At 43.6% G+C, this 17,819-nt stretch overlaps 1 protein-coding gene across 7 annotated transcripts in view; it reads left to right on the forward strand.

Moving 5' to 3' along the window:
• Positions 1–17,819, forward strand: part of NCALD (neurocalcin delta) — a 348,584-nt gene that overhangs the window by 322,932 nt on the left and 7,833 nt on the right. For all 7 annotated transcript variants that reach the window (XM_054692055.1, XM_054692056.1, XM_054692059.1 and 4 more), the window contains 2 exons: positions 4,993–5,389; positions 17,425–17,530. In XM_054692055.1, the coding sequence (XP_054548030.1) occupies positions 5,012–5,389; positions 17,425–17,530 (484 nt within the window). In that variant the 5' untranslated portion in view covers positions 4,993–5,011. The remainder of the gene's footprint in view (positions 1–4,992; positions 5,390–17,424; positions 17,531–17,819) is intronic.

Below are 17,819 nucleotides of genomic sequence, written 5' to 3' on the forward strand. Positions count from 1 at the left end.
GTTGTCTCCTCTCCACTACTTCTTTCTGACATTTCGTGGGACTGTTGTCTTAATCTTGTGCATGCTTTGTCCATGGAACTAGTAAGTAGTGGTAGATGCAGAGGGCGCTCAGCTCCACACGAGGTGACCATTCTGTGTCCAATCACAAACTGTGTGACGTGGGACCGGTTACCCAGCCACTCTGGATTTTCATTTCTTTGCTTATAAAATGGAAAAAGTCACCCTTTCTGTTTGTTTAACTTCCCGGTGCACCTTAGTTTTCACATCTGTAAAATCAGTTCAGTAGCACAATTTGCTCTCCCGTTGATCCGAGGTGAGAAGTGCGCGAGACAGACACACATGTGAGCTCCAGCACGAGCTGTGGGCTGTGGAAAATGAAAACTTTTTTTTTAAAGATTTATTTATTCATTTATTTATACAAGCACTGGGTACAGTCAGAAGCACAGGAGGAAGAGGGAATTCACCAGAGCCAGAGCGGGGAGCAGAGCAGGCAGAAGGACCGAAGTACACTGCTGAGGGGAGCAGTGGGCAGCAGGAGAGGTCTGCGCGCCATGTGGGACCTTCACCCAGTCGCCATGTGGGACCCTCCTCCAGTGGCCGGGGAGCATCCGGGGATCGAACCGGCGCCGCAGCAGCTGCGGGCAGCTTTGCAACCCAGCGCTCAACCGCTGTGCACCGGGGAGGCTCTAAATGAAAACATTTTATGACCTGACTGGTCTCACCACTCCGCCCTTGCCCTTCCTTAGCCTACTCTCGGCACAGTAGCCAGGGATCGGGTTAGGCTGTAACTCCTGCTGAAACTTCTGCAGTGGCTCCAGGTCCACCATAGAGCCAGGCTTTAATGCTGGCATTTTCCTTCCATGGCCTGAGCGTTTCCCCCATTATGTCTTACTGGTCCAAAGTAAATGACTACATAGAGTCATGAAAAGGGTTTGACCTGAGGTACAGTTTTCGTCTCCAGATCATTTTTTTTCTTGATTGCTCATTAATGTAGCATTTCCCAGATGCTGCTTGTTTTCCTCTCATCTGCTCAAACAAGCACAACGTTGTCTTCCGAAAGAAAAAGGTATTATCAGGCATTCCTCTGGCTTCCCTCTTCCTCCCCCAAGGAATGGACCACTATCGTATGTCCCCTGAGATTTTCGTTGTATAGTCTAAGCAAGTCCAGATGGTTTTCTCAAATTCAGTCATCGTACTTAGTAAAGTATTTGTAGTTATCTGCTGAAATAAATTCTGGACTCAATTACAAACACCCACTTCCCAAATAACTTATTCCATGCTCTTCTCCCTTGTTTGTGTTATGGTCTTTCTGTGCTAGTGAATTTGTAAATGTGGTTTAATTACTGTTTATCGAAAAAATGCTGTACACAGATCAGTCTCAGTGGGAGACATAGCCAAAATGTTGAGGCAATTTGTTTCTAGTGCAAAAACAGCTAATAAATGGGAAGCACTTGAAGAAACAGCACTTTATAGGTCCAGGTAAAGAAATCATTCTGTAAGTGAGGAGATTTAAATATCAAAATAGCATTTTTTTTCCCTCAAGGCCAGGCACAAGGTGACTTGTGCAGAACTGAAGCGTGATAATGGTGATTTGATCAAATACCACACCAAAGAACTATGCTCTGAGGAGCTGCCCAAAAGGAAAACTCAAAATTACTTGCCAATTCCATAAAATGTTTCAGAGCTCTGTAAATGCATGTATAATATATTACCTCATCTTTCTGAATTCTCACCTCAGGCATATTGCCAACTAGCAACTGAGTGACAGTTTTAAAATTCTAACACAAACCAGCCTCTCTAACTTTGCTTTATTTTTCCCTGGAGGAAAAAAAGTGGTGCACGAGGGAAGTGAAAGTTAATGGAATGTTCAATTTATGAATTCTTTCTGTGCTCTGCTTGGAGTTGTAGTTTAATTTTGCTCCTGCAGAAAGGAGTGTGTGCCTGGTTGCACATGAAGGGAGACCTCTGAAAGGAAGCGCCTTCCTGATGGGGGGCCAGATGCAAGGGACTGAGTGCCTCCTCCCATCCTTTAAGGGGGTGCCTGCATGGGGTGAGAAGCGAGAGCACAGCTGGCTTCTGCCTCCAGTGCAGAACTCAGAAAAGAAAATTAATCAACTTGGCAAGTCACAGGGATTGCTGTTCATTTCCTGAACTGTGGATATTATGGACGAAGTGTGGGCAGTGTGAGATGCAAATGCTCCCCTCTGAGGAATTTATTCCTATTGGGCACAACAGACAGGTGTGTAGGCAATTCCATAGAACAGATCCCAAAGGGTGGGGTGGGGGTAAGGTGGGGAACTTGGGGGGAAAGAATAAAAACTTCCAATTTTAAATAAATATTTAGTTCTGGGGCTGTGCTATACAGCATGGTGACTTCAACAGTGTGTGTTTGAAAGTTGCCAAGATTTTTTTGAAGATTTTTTTTTTATTTATTTATGCATACAAGAACTGGGCATAGGCCAGAGGTGTGGGGGGTGAGAGGATTCACCAGAGACAGAGTGGGGAGCAGAACAGGAAGATTGACTGAAATATACTGCTGAGGGGAGCAGTGGGCGAGACAGGAGAGGTCTGCTGCGCCATGTGGGTTAGCTCCCTGGCCAGGGATCAAACTCATACCACAGCGGCTGGTGATAGCTTGATAGTACTGAGATTTTAATCTTTGCACCACCAGGGAGGCCCAGGAGAGTAGGTCTTAAACATTCTCATTATAAGAAAAAAAGTTAATTATATGAAATGAGGTTAACTAAACTTACTGTGGTAATGATTTCACGTCGATGCCTATACTGGCCATTAGGATGTACGCCTCAAACATTTATCATATCATCTGTCTATTATATTGTAATAAAACTGGAATAGAAACAGAGAGACCTTCCAAGACCAAGTCTTAAATAGCATTCTGAAAGCCAGGGCCTCATCTTTGTAGGGGAAAGCCTCCTTTTCCAAGTTTAGTTCATATTTACATATTGTAATTACTTAACTATCAGTCATTCCTTCATTCAGTAACTCACCAAATGTTATTTGTCTATCTAGATCTAGAAAGACAAAGTAACCACAATGGTATCTCTGTGCCAAAGGGCTGACCATGTAGTAGGAGGGAGACAAACAGAAACAAACACACACTACAAAATGTGAAACCTCAGAGGAAATTAGAAAACATGATTTAAATGGAGATGTGGTATCTCTTATATTCTATCATTTTCCAAGCCTAAGAATTTTTTTCTAATATAGGAAAAATGCAAAATATAAGTGCAGAATCCCTTTATGAGGTGTTTCTCTTCATCATATGTAAATCATAAAACTTTGGAAATAGGAATTAAGGTCAGATACCACCTCTCCAGGAAGGCTTCCCTGATAACCTCCATGCTCCCATTTGACTTGGGTGTCTTTCTGTGTACTCTTATGATAACAGATCTAGCCCTACTCTTATTGTATTATCCCCTCACTGCCACAACCACCCCTGTGGGTTCTCAACTCATTAGGAAAAAGGGCCAAACCTTACTCTTTGCATCTTCAGTGCCAGAAACATGTCTGATGTATGGCTATTGATGAATATTGAATGGCTGTATGAATGGGAAAAGGTTAATTGCAAGTATGTCTTCATCTGGTAAAAGTTGCCTTTGTTCCCCACAATGTATTAAGTTTTAAAATAAGTAACAAAAGAGTATATGTTATTTTTAATGTAAATATTTTAAAATAGATTATTAGCATATTTAGATAAATATGCATGCAAGAAATTTGGAAGGACATATATCAAAATACTAGCAGTGGTTAATATTGCCACATGTTAAGATTTGAAAAGATGTTGACTTTTTTCTTTTACCTCACTGTGTTGTTTTGCCATTGACTATAGATGTGTGCTACTGTTATGCTAAGAAAATATGAAGTAAATTATATTTTAAAAAGGAAAGTTTGTCCTATTTCATAATAAATAATTGTAAGACATAAAATAACTTTAAAATGCATTGTCTTTATCATATAAACCCACTGTTGTCAGTGACTTCACTTTGGGAACTTAAATAACTGACTTAGCTTGGTAGCATGTAATGACATCAAATTTCTGTTTTCCTAACTCTTGTCTATACTTATAATATATATAAGGTACCCAGACAGCACTTTGCTTGAAATATTCTGGCCATAAAACATGCTAAATCATCTCTTTTGATCTCTTACTTCCTCTTTCTCTCCTTTAATTCTTTTTTTAAAAAAAGATTTATTTATTTATGCATACAAGAACTGGGGTACAGGCCAGAGGTGTGGGGGGGCTGTGAGAGGATTCACCAGAGACAGAACAGGCAGATTGACTAAAACACACTGCTGAGGGGAGCAGCGGGCGAGACAGGAGAGGTTTGCTGTGCCATGTGGGTAGTTCCCTGGCTGGGGATTGAACTCATGCTTCAGTGGCTGGGAAAGCTTCATAGGTTGCGTCTTAACCCCTTGTGCCACTAGGGAGGCCCTTTCCTGTTCATACTAGGATTGGGTGTCAGCAGCTCAGTCTCCTTAAATCCAAGCTCTTGCAAATAGGTAAGGCAGAATTAAAGAATTCATTTTTTTTCTCTCTCATTTTGAATCTTCTGTTTTCAGGTTAGTTCAGTATAAGAAACATCTGTTTTCTGGTCGGTGGTACTTCTGCTCTACGTCTTCTGCCTGTCATTTTGTCTGGCTGATCGCTATTGCTGTAAACCCCGGACAATTACTGAACTAGAAGAGAGCTTCTTCCTTTTTTCCCAAAGGAACAATTGCAATTTATAAATGGTGTCCCCAGAGAATAGGTCTAAAAATTTTATGTAGAGGGTGAGTGTGAGAGCAAAAGGAAACAGGGCCCAATAGTCTGTGGTAAAGGACTAAGGGTCCTTGGGTGGTGGTATGGTAACATACATCTGCGGTGTGAACCTGTAGTCCTAAACCACATATAGTGTTGCAAACCATGTTATCTCCATGAAAATATTAATTAATTAATTAATTTAAATTGTCTATCTTCTTTTCTATCTGTAGCTAAATTCTTGCTGCCAGAATGGGGAAACAGAATAGCAAGCTGCGCCCGGAGGTCATGCAAGACTTGCTGGAAAGCACAGACTTTACAGAGCATGAGATCCAGGAATGGTATAAAGGCTTCTTGAGAGACTGCCCCAGTGGACATTTGTCAATGGAAGAGTTTAAGAAAATTTACGGGAACTTTTTCCCTTATGGGGATGCTTCCAAATTTGCAGAGCACGTCTTCCGCACCTTCGATGCCAATGGAGATGGGACAATAGACTTTAGAGAATTCATCATCGCCCTGAGTGTCACTTCAAGGGGGAAGCTGGAGCAGAAGCTGAAGTGGGCCTTCAGCATGTATGACCTGGATGGAAATGGCTACATCAGCAAGGCAGAGATGCTAGAAATTGTGCAGGTATGTAGCGTTCACCCTTTAAAAAAAGAAAAGCATGAGTCACAGTAAGAATTGGGAAGTGAATAACTATAAGAAAGAAAAAAATCAAAATCAACAAACAACTATGAACCAGAGACACACTTTGGGGGGGGGGCGGGGAAAGGAGGGATTGGAGTCAAAATTAGGGGGTTGCAATTGTATGGGGAATATAAAAATAAAATTAAAAAAGAAAAGAAAAGCCAAGATTGCAACACAAAAAAAAAAAAATTGGGATGTATCCCATATAATAATATAGCACATTGCAGAGGTTGCAAGCTGGTGGCCCACCTGGACATCGATTATTTCTCCCCCATGTCCTTGAAAATGATGAGCCCATAGTATAAAACAGGAAGATTGGAGATTGGTTGGCTTCTCTTGAAAACTCAGGAGCTCCGGCCCACATTCTTTCCTGAAATAAGTCACCGGGTGTTGGGGTGACACTCACCCTACAATGGGCACACATGCTTCAGTTGGTCATATTCACTGTAGCCACCCCATCCGCTCATTGCTGTGATCTGCCTGGACCTGGAGCCTTGGCAGTTATATCCCCTGAAGCGTGATGTTTAATGATAAAACTCTGACCTGGGTTCAAATCTTGCCTCTTCCAGTCACTACCTCTGTGACTTTAACCAAGGGTACCTAAGTGAGCCTCAGTGTTCTTCATCTGTAAAATGGAACTACCAGTGGTACCAAACCATGTGATGGGGTTATCTTAAGATTAGACTTATTCTTCATGTTCAACACTGAGCAAAATCCCAGCCCTATAGAAGAGCTCATCATCATCACCAGAGTTAATGTACAAGTTTATTAGACTCTCTGTTCTAGGTTCTATCTCATCAAAGATACAAGCACTGTAGAATCAAGGTCTCCATCATTTTAATAAGAGGCACCCCATTTATTTCCCCAAGTCATTCACCCAGAATAAATTTCCTGCAAAGAACAGGAGGAGCCCTAATGTTGGCCACATCTTCTTTGTGAGACTCTAGCAAAACTTTGGGGCATCATGGAAGGGGCATAAGGATCTATCATCACTGCAATGACAGCTTGTTAGCCAGTGAGTGGAACCCAGAGGAGACAAGACAAGGCTCAAGAGAGGATGAGAAGAGCATCAGCTGAAGCACCATGAAGGATTAGCTGGGCAGGCAGAACCAGGAGGGGTCACTCACAGTCTTGGCAGGTGAGTAGAGCACAAGAGAGAAGTATCTGGAAGCAGACAGCAGGCACAAGAGAGTAGACATTGTCTTCATGAGGTGCTCATCTAAGAAACTCATCCTAGGTCATCTGGGTTCAGTGCTGTCCCTGGGGGATTTTGGGGGGTGCAGGAAGGGTGTGTGGGAGTGTGTGTCACAACAGGAGACAAGGAGTCAGGATGAGGTGGAGGTGTAGCAGCATTTGCTTTCAAGGAACCGCAGGAATCCTATTTCCACATACTGAGCCCGAAAGTGTCCCCAAGGCTGAACTGTCATCAAGCCCTTGAGCTGAGGTCTGGCTCTGCTTGTGGACAGGGGGACTGGACCCACATGGGCAGTTAGAGTGACAGCTACACATGGCAGGGGTACAGGAGCAGGAATCCAGGCGACCCTCCAGTGCAGGAAACTCCAACATCTGCCAACTACTTTTTCCAGGGGAAACTATCACTGGCTTTTCCTTCACCCAGAACAGTAACCATCTGAGTAAGCTGCATGAAATTCATCCATCACAGATATAAATTGTAAACAAAAATAGAGGATTTCTCCCCTCCCCTGAAGATAAATGTATGAAAATTATAATGTCTATTGTAAAAATTTGGGCAGCATAGCAAAGTATAAAGAGAAAGAGAAAAATTCTCCATAATCATACCCTGTCCACAAAGAGAATCACTGCTAGTAATTTTCCAATATATCCTCCTGGTTCTATTTCCATGCTGTTAAAAATAGTTGATTGATTTCATAATATCTATGAAGATTTTGTGTCTTGCCATTTTCACTTCACATAATAACACAAGCATTTCTTATAAAAACTTTCATTGAAGTACCTTAATGACTGCATTATAGTCATGTACTATATTATAATGTATACTTCTTTTATCCATATTGTTGGATATGTTGGTTAGTTCCAGTTTTCATTATTATACAAACTTTGTGACTTTTAAGAGTAAAATAACAAATAATTCCTATGCATGAAGTTTTTTCTATATTTAGGATTATTCTCTTAGAATGGATTCCCAGAAGTGCAATCACTGGGCCAAAGGGAATGAGCATTTCTAAAGCTCTTGATGCCCTCTGCCAAATTATTTCCCAGATAAAACCCCAAGTGAGTGAAGGCTGCCCCATCTCATTACACTGTCCAATTTTTCTTAATCTTTGCTAATTAAGCAAAAATTTAAATTTAAGATGGATTCATTTTCATTAGCCTTATTTTTGGCTCTCCTTTTTCTGTGGGAGAGCTGTACTCCAGTCCTCGCTCTGTCTCACTGCAGTGAAAGAGATGAGAACATTTTCCTTTTGGAGAGAATTGCTTCCTGATTGAGATCGAAGGGGAAAAGTAATTCTCCATCAGCCACCATGTGATCCCCTGTTAGCAGGGTTCTCCCAGCTGCCTCTCATCAAGTTTTGGTCACAATATTGATGGAGATGTAGCCCATCAGTAGGGAAAACTGTCCAGATCACACAGGCTTATGGAGAGTAAGGACCATTCACAGATTCATCCCATACCTGTGGTTTAGCATCTACTAGGGAATAAATAGTCTAGGGAGGAAAATCGACACCCTGTGCTATTGAATCCAGTTTGCAAAAGCGAGTGAGAAAATTGCAGGGTGCAGAAGGTGCTACTTGGAAGCCCTGGCTGAGCCTTTGCTGACTTACTCATGTTCAGTTCCAAATGTAAAAATGGTTCATAAAAATGAAGAATCTTTTAACTTAACAAGGCATTTTCTTCTCTGTAAAGTATCTCAGTCCACTAACAGGCCCACAGAAACCTTCTGGTCTTACTTGGAAGGACAAAGATTCCCTAATGAAAGTCTCTGTATGCCAGATTTTCAAGAAGCCAGCAAATGGAAGGTTCAGATCTCCCAAATTTTTTCTCTACGGTGCCAGGTCCTAATGGTGAATATTCATGACCCGGACAGAAAATACTGCACAAGCCTGAGGCAACTTCCAAATCACCAATGAGATTAAGTTAAATTTAGAGCCATTTTCATGTTAAGGGCTGTGCCATTCTATTCTGCTACTCTGCAAACTGAAGTTTGCCATATGCTGTCCCATTCTAATGCTAAACCCCGGTTTTTAAAAATTGGGAATGAATTGGAATTTGCTGTAGGAACTGACTGAATTTCCCATTCTGTTCCCTTCCCTCTTCCTCCTTTAAAAGTTCATGTTCCAGGTCTGTCCCAAGTGTCCCAAGAAGCTGTGTGCTTTGTGGGAGCCTCTGTTCTTGGTTTGGTGCTGTTTAGTAGATTACACACAGCGGATGCTGCTTCTGCCTCAGAGGCGTCACTGCCGCTTCAAAGGGGCCACTGTCCCGTAGCTTTCTGCTCTGTGCCTGTTAGAAGGCGAGGAAATGAAGGCAGGCTGTGGGTCAGCAGAACCCTACACAAGTTTAGAGTCTGTTAGTTAAGTAAGGACAGCCTACAACTTGATTACAAGTGTCAACACATTAATTCTTGACAGAACTTGTTTCCATCCAAGACTAGAAATTCAAGCAATTTAATGAAAACTGCAAATTCATGGTGTGACCTGCAAACATTAATAAGTAGTCAGGGTGAAAACTGGGACCCAAGCAAGTTTGTAATTACCCTTGACAATGAATAGAATTCCATAAACTTTCTAGTTTTTCTTCCTTGATGTTGCTTCTTGTGGTTTCGTTTTGGTATCCACAGAGTATGGTCTGTGGTGACAGGTGAATTCTGTTTGTATTTCTTAATATCAGTAGGAAGGACTCTTATTGTGGGTTCTGTGTAAGACTGAAATACACCTATTAGTTTGCTCTTGCTGCTGTAACAAATTGCCATAAACTTCATTGCTTAAAATTCTGGAGGTCAGAGATCTGATATCAGTTTTGCTGGATTGAAATCAAAGTGTCTACAGGTATTCATCCTTGGAGATTTTAGGGGAAAAACTCTGCTCCTTGATTTTCCCATCTTCTAAAACATTCCTTGGCTTGTGACCCTTTTTATCTATCTTCAAAGCCAGCAACAGTGAATCAAGTCCTTCTTGAGCTATGTATACCTTTGGGTATTTCGCTCTGCCTCTCTCTTCCCTTCATAAAGACCCTTGTGACTACACTGGAATAATCCAAGTCAAACCCTCCCCTCCCCATAGCAAGATCCTTGACTAAACCACATTTTTAAAGTCCCATTACTGGGTAAGGTGACTTATTCATAGTTTCCAGAGGTTAGGACATGCACATCTCTGGGGAGCCACTATTCAGTCTACCACACATGCCAAATGCAGTGAGGTTCCTTTCTTAAAAAAATAATATTGTGCTATATCAACATCTGGATGAACAAAGAACACCATATGCAGATTTATTTTTAGAGACTTGAACATTTTCACATTCATGTATTTGTTTTTTATTTAAGTGACAAATTTAGGAACATGATTTAGGCCTAATCTTTTATCATCACATCATAACCTTCCCTCACAAGTCTAAAACCAGATCATAACTGACTTCCCAGGTGCTGATCCTCTCCTGGGGTGAGGGTAGAGAGAGGAAGGGGAATCCCTCCCACCCTGCACAGTCCCTTGTCCCTCAGCCTAGTTGGAAGCAGGTTTAAGAACACACACTCTCTCACACACACACATACACACACACGCACACCCCATACTGGTCGTCATAGCTCAGGTTGTGTCTAAGGAAGGATTTGAGTGAGCAAGTAAATGGCATTGTTTATTGGGCCCTGAATGAGTGTTCTCTGGGATCTTGTGGTGAGGGAACACCCCAAGACTGAAGCATTTCCAGGGAAAGAATATAGAAAGAAAGTGGAGTTAAACCAGCCTTGCTTCTCTTCTCAAAAATCAACTAGGACCTTGAAAAGAACAAGTCTTTAACTACAGGATCCTTGTTGGCTGGGTGTATATAGGATGCATGGTATCATCTTATCATTGAATGAAAAATCACAGGCTTGGACGAAATTTGATCACCTTTATCCAGAGCAAAGAGGAAGCAGGAGCCAAGGGAAGTCAGAGAGGGGTCTTGGACAAAGCAAGTCAATATTACCTTGATTTCTCCTTTTCAATCACCCTTTCCCTTCTTGTGCCTCACTTTCTGACACAATTTGCTATTCCCCCAACGCATCTTCCCTTTATTAAAGACAGCTGTGTGTTCTTACAAAGTGAAGCAGGTAGACCCGAGTGCACAGTGCCTGGGTTTTAGGCTTGATTCTGCCACTTAGTAGCTACGTGTCCTCGAGAAAAATACTTTTGTGGTTTATGAGCTAGAGCTAATGAGTGCTCATGAGGGCTAAACAATTATTACAAGTAGAGCGCCTAGAACAGTGCCTTTCATGGGGTATCTATCATGCAGTAAAGTTGGCTGCTATTATTCTATTGAAGTTTCCAGAGCTCAGACAGGAAGTTTCTCTGCTAAATAAAGAGAAGTCATTTCCCAACCAAAGAATAACATAACAGGTAGGACTTTCCATTAAGTTTTAGGTGAATTTATCTAGTTGTAAAATTTATGTTCATAAAGAAAAGGGAGTAACCCACCTACACCCCCAGTGGTGGAACTCACAGAAGAGATGCTTGGATGTGCGACCAAAGGAGTTCCTGATCTTCAGCTGCTCTTTCTTACCAAAGGCCCGCCCCAGAAAATTAGTTCAAGCTTCAGGGCTTCTCTGCTGCTCACATATCTGAGAGAAAAGAAAGATCACCTCTCCAGGACAGAAGCTGGTTGACACCGGGAATTCCCTCACCTGAGCTGTGGACCTGAGTCCACTTCTGGCATCGGGATTATATGGAGGTGGCCTGTTGGGATTTGCTGTTCAAGTTCAACTTGCAGACTTTCCAAAAGGAATGCTTAGACTGAAATAATGCTTCCCTAGCCGTCCTCAGGGAGCTTACGTAAAGACCAGGTTGGAAGCATTTCTAATTAGTCATTGCTTGAAAGTTAAAATATTGCTTCCAAAAAAAAAAAAATTGCTTCCAAAGTACTTGCTGTTCAACTAACAGCTGCTCAGAATCAGACTCACCATCTTAGTTGTGATTCTGGGTTAATTGGCAGCTTTGGTGAAGGTCACCCTTCAGAACACCCTTAGTCTGCATTCTCATGCCTTTAAAGTGAATGAAACCTGAAAAAAATGATGTTGGGGGTGTATGGGTAAGTCCAGTAGAGATTCTATTTTTGTTTCTCTTAGCAATATGGAAAAAGTCTATTTTTTTTTATTTGCTCATGTGATATTTAAAGCATACATATCTGCACAGCAAGCAAATGAGTAGCAATGGAGGTAAAAGTCAAAGATTTAACCCCCATAAAAACCAAGAAAACAGGTAATGTCGCCTGGTTGCAAGAGCACCGATTGTGACCAATTCAGTCAACCAGTCTGTGGCTCTTGGTGCCACTGGGATCGAAATAAGAGCCAGGGAGGCTGCCTTCCACTTTTTTTAGAACCACTTGCTGAGTGGCATTTGCATTTTTTTCTTCCAGTGATCTTTGTAAACTGGTTTCATAGACACTGTCACATTTAATTTATTCCTTGGAGACCTGCAACACTGTGCTCTTCTATTTCTGAAAAAAGAAAAAAAAAGTAGCAGTAAGAGCTTCTAGTGCATCTTGATATGGCCCCTGGGAATTCTGCTCCAAACTCTTGCCTAATTCTCTTCCTCTTGCCATAATTCTCAATTATGAGTGTGGACCACAGATGTTACTGTGGAATGCAACTTAGATTACTTTCCTAGAGAAAACTCTTGAAAACAGTTGCTTAGGCTAGTGGCATTCTCTAAGCTCTAAGCTCAGTGCTTTCGTATCAGTTGTGTTGGGTTTATCCCTTTCTTATTAGAGGATTACTCTTACTCTGGCAAGCCGCTCTCTAGTTTAAGAGTTTGTGTAAATGCTTAGCATCAAATATGCCATCTGGTGACACCAGCGAGTGCTTGCTACCCAGTGGACACCCTTCTCTGGCTTCACCTTCCCAGTCCCCTTTGTGGGCTCCTCTTCCTCCTCCTGCTCCATAAACATGGAGATTCCAGACACGGCCCAGTTGTCCTTTCATCTCCTCCAGGAGATCTCACCTTCTCAGTGCTTGTTGGGGGCGAGGCATAGTGGTCAGTGCTTTCAAGCTGAAATCATTTCTTAGGGCTGTAGTAACAAATAATCAGAAACTGGGTGACTTACAATAACAGAATTTTAATCTGTCCTCACTCTAGAGGCCAGGAAGTTCAAAACCCAAGTGTGCACAAGGTTGGTCCCTTCTAGAGGCTGAGGGGGGAGCCCAGCATATCCCGGGCAGCTGCAGAGCCTGGCTCTGCCTCCATCATCACCTGAGCTTCTCTCCATGTGCTTGTGTCTAATTTCCTTCTTATAAGACCACCAGGCACTGGATTAGGGCCTGCCCTGACCCAGTGTGTTCTCATTTTTAGCTTGATTATATCTGCAAAGCCCCTGTGTCCAAGGCAGGTCACATCCACAGGTTCTGGGTGGACAGGAATGTTTGCAGGACACTTGTCAACCTAGTATATGTGTGTAAAGTGTCAGGAACAGACACAGTGCAGGCTTTCTGATCCCATGCAGACCGGGTAAAGGAGGAGTCAGAGTCCTCAGTGGCTTTAGCAGGTCTTTTATTGGGATTCACCAGGCATATGGCAGGCAGGGGTGCTGGGGGGCCGGGAGGCTGGCAGGCCTCCCAGCCCCCAGCAAGTCTTCACTCTATCTGGGCTGTCCGGCCTTCTCTGCTTCTCTCTCGGCTTCTGCTACTTCTTTTCTCGGCTTCTCTTTTGGGTTCTATTAGCGTCCCTATGACGCCGCCCTTAAAAAGCAGTCTTAGTGCAGGTGTACCCACTTCAGGTGCCTGCCATCAGGCATGCATTCAGGATCACAGGTTCCTTCATCTATCCTGATGGCAGGAGGGCAGAAAAGCCTGATATTTTTCCTTACCCTACAACGTGCATTATCTCATTTAATCTGCACAACCTTAGCCCTGTTGTATGGATGGAGAAACAGACTTCTTTCAGATCTTCACCTCTGCTGTGTCCAACTGTTTATGGATATTTCCACTAAGATGTTACGCTGGTGCCTCACAATTCCAAAAGCAAACTCATCATTGCTCCCTTTCCCCTCCCCACCCGCAATATGTGGAAGCCCTAAACCATAGCAGCTCCAGAATGTCTATTTTGAAGAGACAATGGATTCTTTGGAAGAGGTTATTTAAAGTGGCCTCTACATAGCACCATTACTAAAAAAATGTATTAACTGCCCTTATCTGAAAATGACAGGTACCACTGTGGAGTTGCAATGAGGTGGTAGCAAGGGGAATGGGCAGGAATGAAAGATTTAGGAAAATATTAAGGAGACAGATTTAACAGGTGACTGCCTGCCTAAGGTGGGTGGAGAGGTGCCGAAGTGTCTTTGATCGGATTATAGGATGAAAAATAGGGCTACTTATGGTCTGTTTTTTAAAAAAAGATAGGGGGGGAGGGGCGGGGAAGCCATGATAAATTTCTTTCATTCAAATAAAATCTTACATAAAGCCTAATAAAAGAACAGGGCTGCTTTAGCTGAACAAGGGTTTGTGCCCTTACTCCCAGCTCAACCTCCCCCTCTGTGAAAGGGCCTAGGGCACTTGAGCAGAACATTACAAAAGTCACTGATTTAATGGATTCGTCTAGCTGTAAACCAGAAGGTACTTAATGCCGTTGCAGACACGTCAATATTGATCCTATTTTAAAAGTGTTTCCAAGAAAGGTTCTCATGGTCTCTGTCCACCCTTCTTTCCCGGCATGGAATACCCTCCAAAGCAGCGTGCTGTTCACAACACTTCTGATTAACTTCTTTTGCCCTTTAGTTGGTCGTTATGAGGCCCTGCGTCTCCTGTTCGAAGACCCTGTGTCTTCTGATAAAAGAGTCAGCCTGTTTCTTTCAGGAAGAAGAGTGAGATTTAACTCTAGGAATTAAGCCCACCCTCAGTTCAGCCCACATTCTTTATTGGTTCAGATTTGAGTCCTTCATTTTCAACATTGTGAGAGGTGGTTCATTCCAAGGGAAGAGGAAAGATACAGGCCATGTGGAAGCTGGTCAGACTCCGGGCCCCAGATCGGGCCCTGTAAGGCCAGAGGCAGAGCGGGCTCCTGGGTGTCCCATAGCTCTGCATTCACCCAGAGACAAGAGTAGGACTCTTGCAGTTTAATTAAAAACAGGATGTTCCTGCTGGGCCTCTCATTGACATGGCTAAAAATAAAGTAGCCCAGCCTCTTCATGGTTTAATCCCATTAAATTTGGGGGGGAAAGCTGGAGCTAATATAAGGCATGATTTGTTTCAGATTGCTGTCTGGGGTTACGTCTTTTCTCTCTCTGAGCTGTGGAATCCTAGATATTGAAGTTCTATTACCATCAGCGATGGTAGTCACTGCCGTGGGAAGGGAGCAAAGAGACACAATTCCCCAAATGTGGTTTTGCATACACTTATTCACTGTCAGAACCTCTGGGACTCGTCACCCCAGCTCTGTCCTCACTAGTTTAGTACCACCCACGTCAGAGACTTGGCTTTGTGACTAATTCACTGAGCTCTTATCTCTGAGTTGATGCACATTTAAAAAAAATTCTTCTCTGAGTGCTATGAAAGTGCCATCTGGAAAGGAGCACCTCTTAGGTGAGCCCTCAGGCCTACCAGCCCCACAACATCCCCGGACATTATATCTGTCGCCAGTGGCACACACAAGGTGGGTGGCACCTGGAATTGTCAAGTGCAAGGGTTTTACAGAGAGCAGACTAGACTCAGGGATGGTGTATAATTACTTACCCAGCATCCTTTAGATTTCCAGCAAAGGGTAAACTTTCCATTGCCCATAAATGCCCCTCCATGCTACCTCTGCTACACCAAAAACATGGCATCTCTTGCTTCTTCGTAGAGGTTGTATGGATGAGTCTAGTGGGTGCTGAATTCCACATTCTCTGTCACTGTTTTTGTTTGAAGATCGCTTGACTTATGAATTCAAAAAATATTTAGATTGTGTAAGTTTCAAATCTGTGTGCAGGGTGTATATGTGTTCATTGGTTGGTGCCACTGATTCCCCTTTGACTGGGTCCAGAGCTACAGAAAAGCGTCCATGTAGGAGTAAGAAACGCCCAGGAGAGGGCGCTAGTCCCAGGACATCACTAGTGTGGAAAGCCTCCAACTGTTAACCATTCACCTGGCCCTGGGAAGTCTCAGGGATTCTGTGTCTCCATCTGCATCAAGGACTCTATCTCCATGGTCTCTTCTCACTCCCCTGAGGAGTCAGGTTTCTCCTACAGCTTGATTCATTGGCATTACAACTCCAGCACAGGAGGAGGTGTAGACTTGCAGGTGTAGACCTTGCTGACTATAGAGGGGACAGAAGTAGGTGTTCAGGGAGAAGTCAGAGTGTGACTGGCCTCCCGCCTCAGAGCATGTTTCAGTGAGCATTTCTTGGGGAAGCTGACTGTGACCGAGCTTACCCTCCTGACAGCCGCAGTCCCAAACAGGGCCATGCTCTGAGCTTGACCTTCTTCCCAGAGGGAGTTGGCGTAGAAGCAGGGCTGTGGGTGGGTTCCAGATGGACTCAGAGAGCCTGATCTGACAGGTCTGTGTGTGGGAGTAGGAGGGGTGGGAGGGGGGAGATCAGCCCAATGGATGAGTCCATTATTCCGATTTCATCTACTGAGATTAGAACATCTACCCCTTTTCTCTAGAATTCATTAGGCACTTGAGGGGTTGGTCCTAAACAAGACTGTCAGGCAGATAAATTTAGCCTTTAGTGTTGATTTTTGCTCCCACATTTCCCATTTGGAGGTTACTTCCCCTCAGCTGTCTTCCTTTCTTTCCTCTTTCCAGCTATCCCACCACATCCGGAGCTCCAAAAGTTGTCAGATTTTTCCTGCCCACCGTCTGGCAGAAATTACTTTTTCTAAAACTCCTTCCCAGGATTAGAGTTCCCCGAATGAATCTGATTCACACTGTCATGGTCTGGGGATTAAAAACAAAGACTTCACTTTATTCTTCTCAAAATAAAACATTTGGGAACTGAGGACTTTCAGGTGCTCTCGGGATACCTCAGGGAGTGCACAGGTGGCGAGGAAGTTGGTTTCAGTACTGCTTGCAAAACCCTTTCAGTAGAACCTGCTTTTGGCCATCAGATTTCAGATGTTCCCAGTTTATCTCAAACCTGAGATGCATAATCAACCCAAAACTCAGAAGGCAGGTTGTTTCCATTTTGGGGATTCCTAGGTACTTGCTGAGAAGGATATGAGACAGTTGCCATACTCACACAGGAAAGGCTTGGGGATGGGTTGGTCATGTCTGCCTGTGAGAAGCTCAGAGCACACCTTCCTGAAGGTCAGGCTCTTCTCTCCTTGAGGGGTCCGGGAGGAATCCACAGTAGATACCCACCTGTCTCTCTAGCCTGAGAATCATCATCTACACCCTTGCTCCTAGAAGTGGGGTCCTCAGAACAGCAGCATCAGCACTAGTGTCACACCAGAGCTTGGTAGAAATACAGAATCTCAGACAACAACCTCGACCCTAACCTATCCCAACAAGCAGATTCCTTGTTTTCAAAAGATTCGTGAGGGATTCATGTACATGTTAAGGTTTAAGATAAGGAGGTCTAGAGACAGAGGTCCAGTGGGTCTTCCTGCCAGTTGTCAAGTTGTAACCCTTGAAGATACTCACAGCTCTCTCGCCTGTCCCTCCCTCCAGTGATTGTACATCTGTTTTCTACAACAAAATGTCAGCAGGAACAGGACCAGCCCCCTATGTGAATGGGGGACAGTCCTTTTACCCCTATATTTGGGAAGCTTAATTAAAAGGCCATGGTGTACCAAACCAGACAACGGTCCCTGTCTTACTGCCATGTGGCTTCTGTCCCCAGGCAATCTATAAGATGGTTTCCTCTGTCATGAAAATGCCTGAAGATGAGTCAACCCCGGAGAAAAGGACAGAGAAGATCTTCCGTCAGATGGACACCAATAGAGATGGTAGGAGGCTGTGGCTGCTTTGCTTTGCTCAGAGTGGGGGGCTGCTGGAGGGACTGGGGGTGTGCAGGCTGAGATAGGCCACTCAACGACAAACCATGAGCTGCAAGAGCCTAGCTGCAAGGCCTTTTGTGACAATGGCTCATCCTGCTGGGCAGGACAGAGGACAGAGTGGTTCCCAGGACGCTGGATCCTGGATCCATACAGGCCAGTAATCAGAAAATCCTGAGTCAACTGTAGCTCTGCTGTTGTTATCAACTCACCTGTTCTGCATCCCCAGGGGTACTGGAAA

This window comes from Talpa occidentalis, unplaced genomic scaffold, assembly GCF_014898055.3.
Source record: "Talpa occidentalis isolate TD23 unplaced genomic scaffold, MPIMG_talOcc4v2.1, whole genome shotgun sequence".
Lineage (NCBI taxonomy): Eukaryota > Metazoa > Chordata > Mammalia > Eulipotyphla > Talpidae > Talpa > Talpa occidentalis.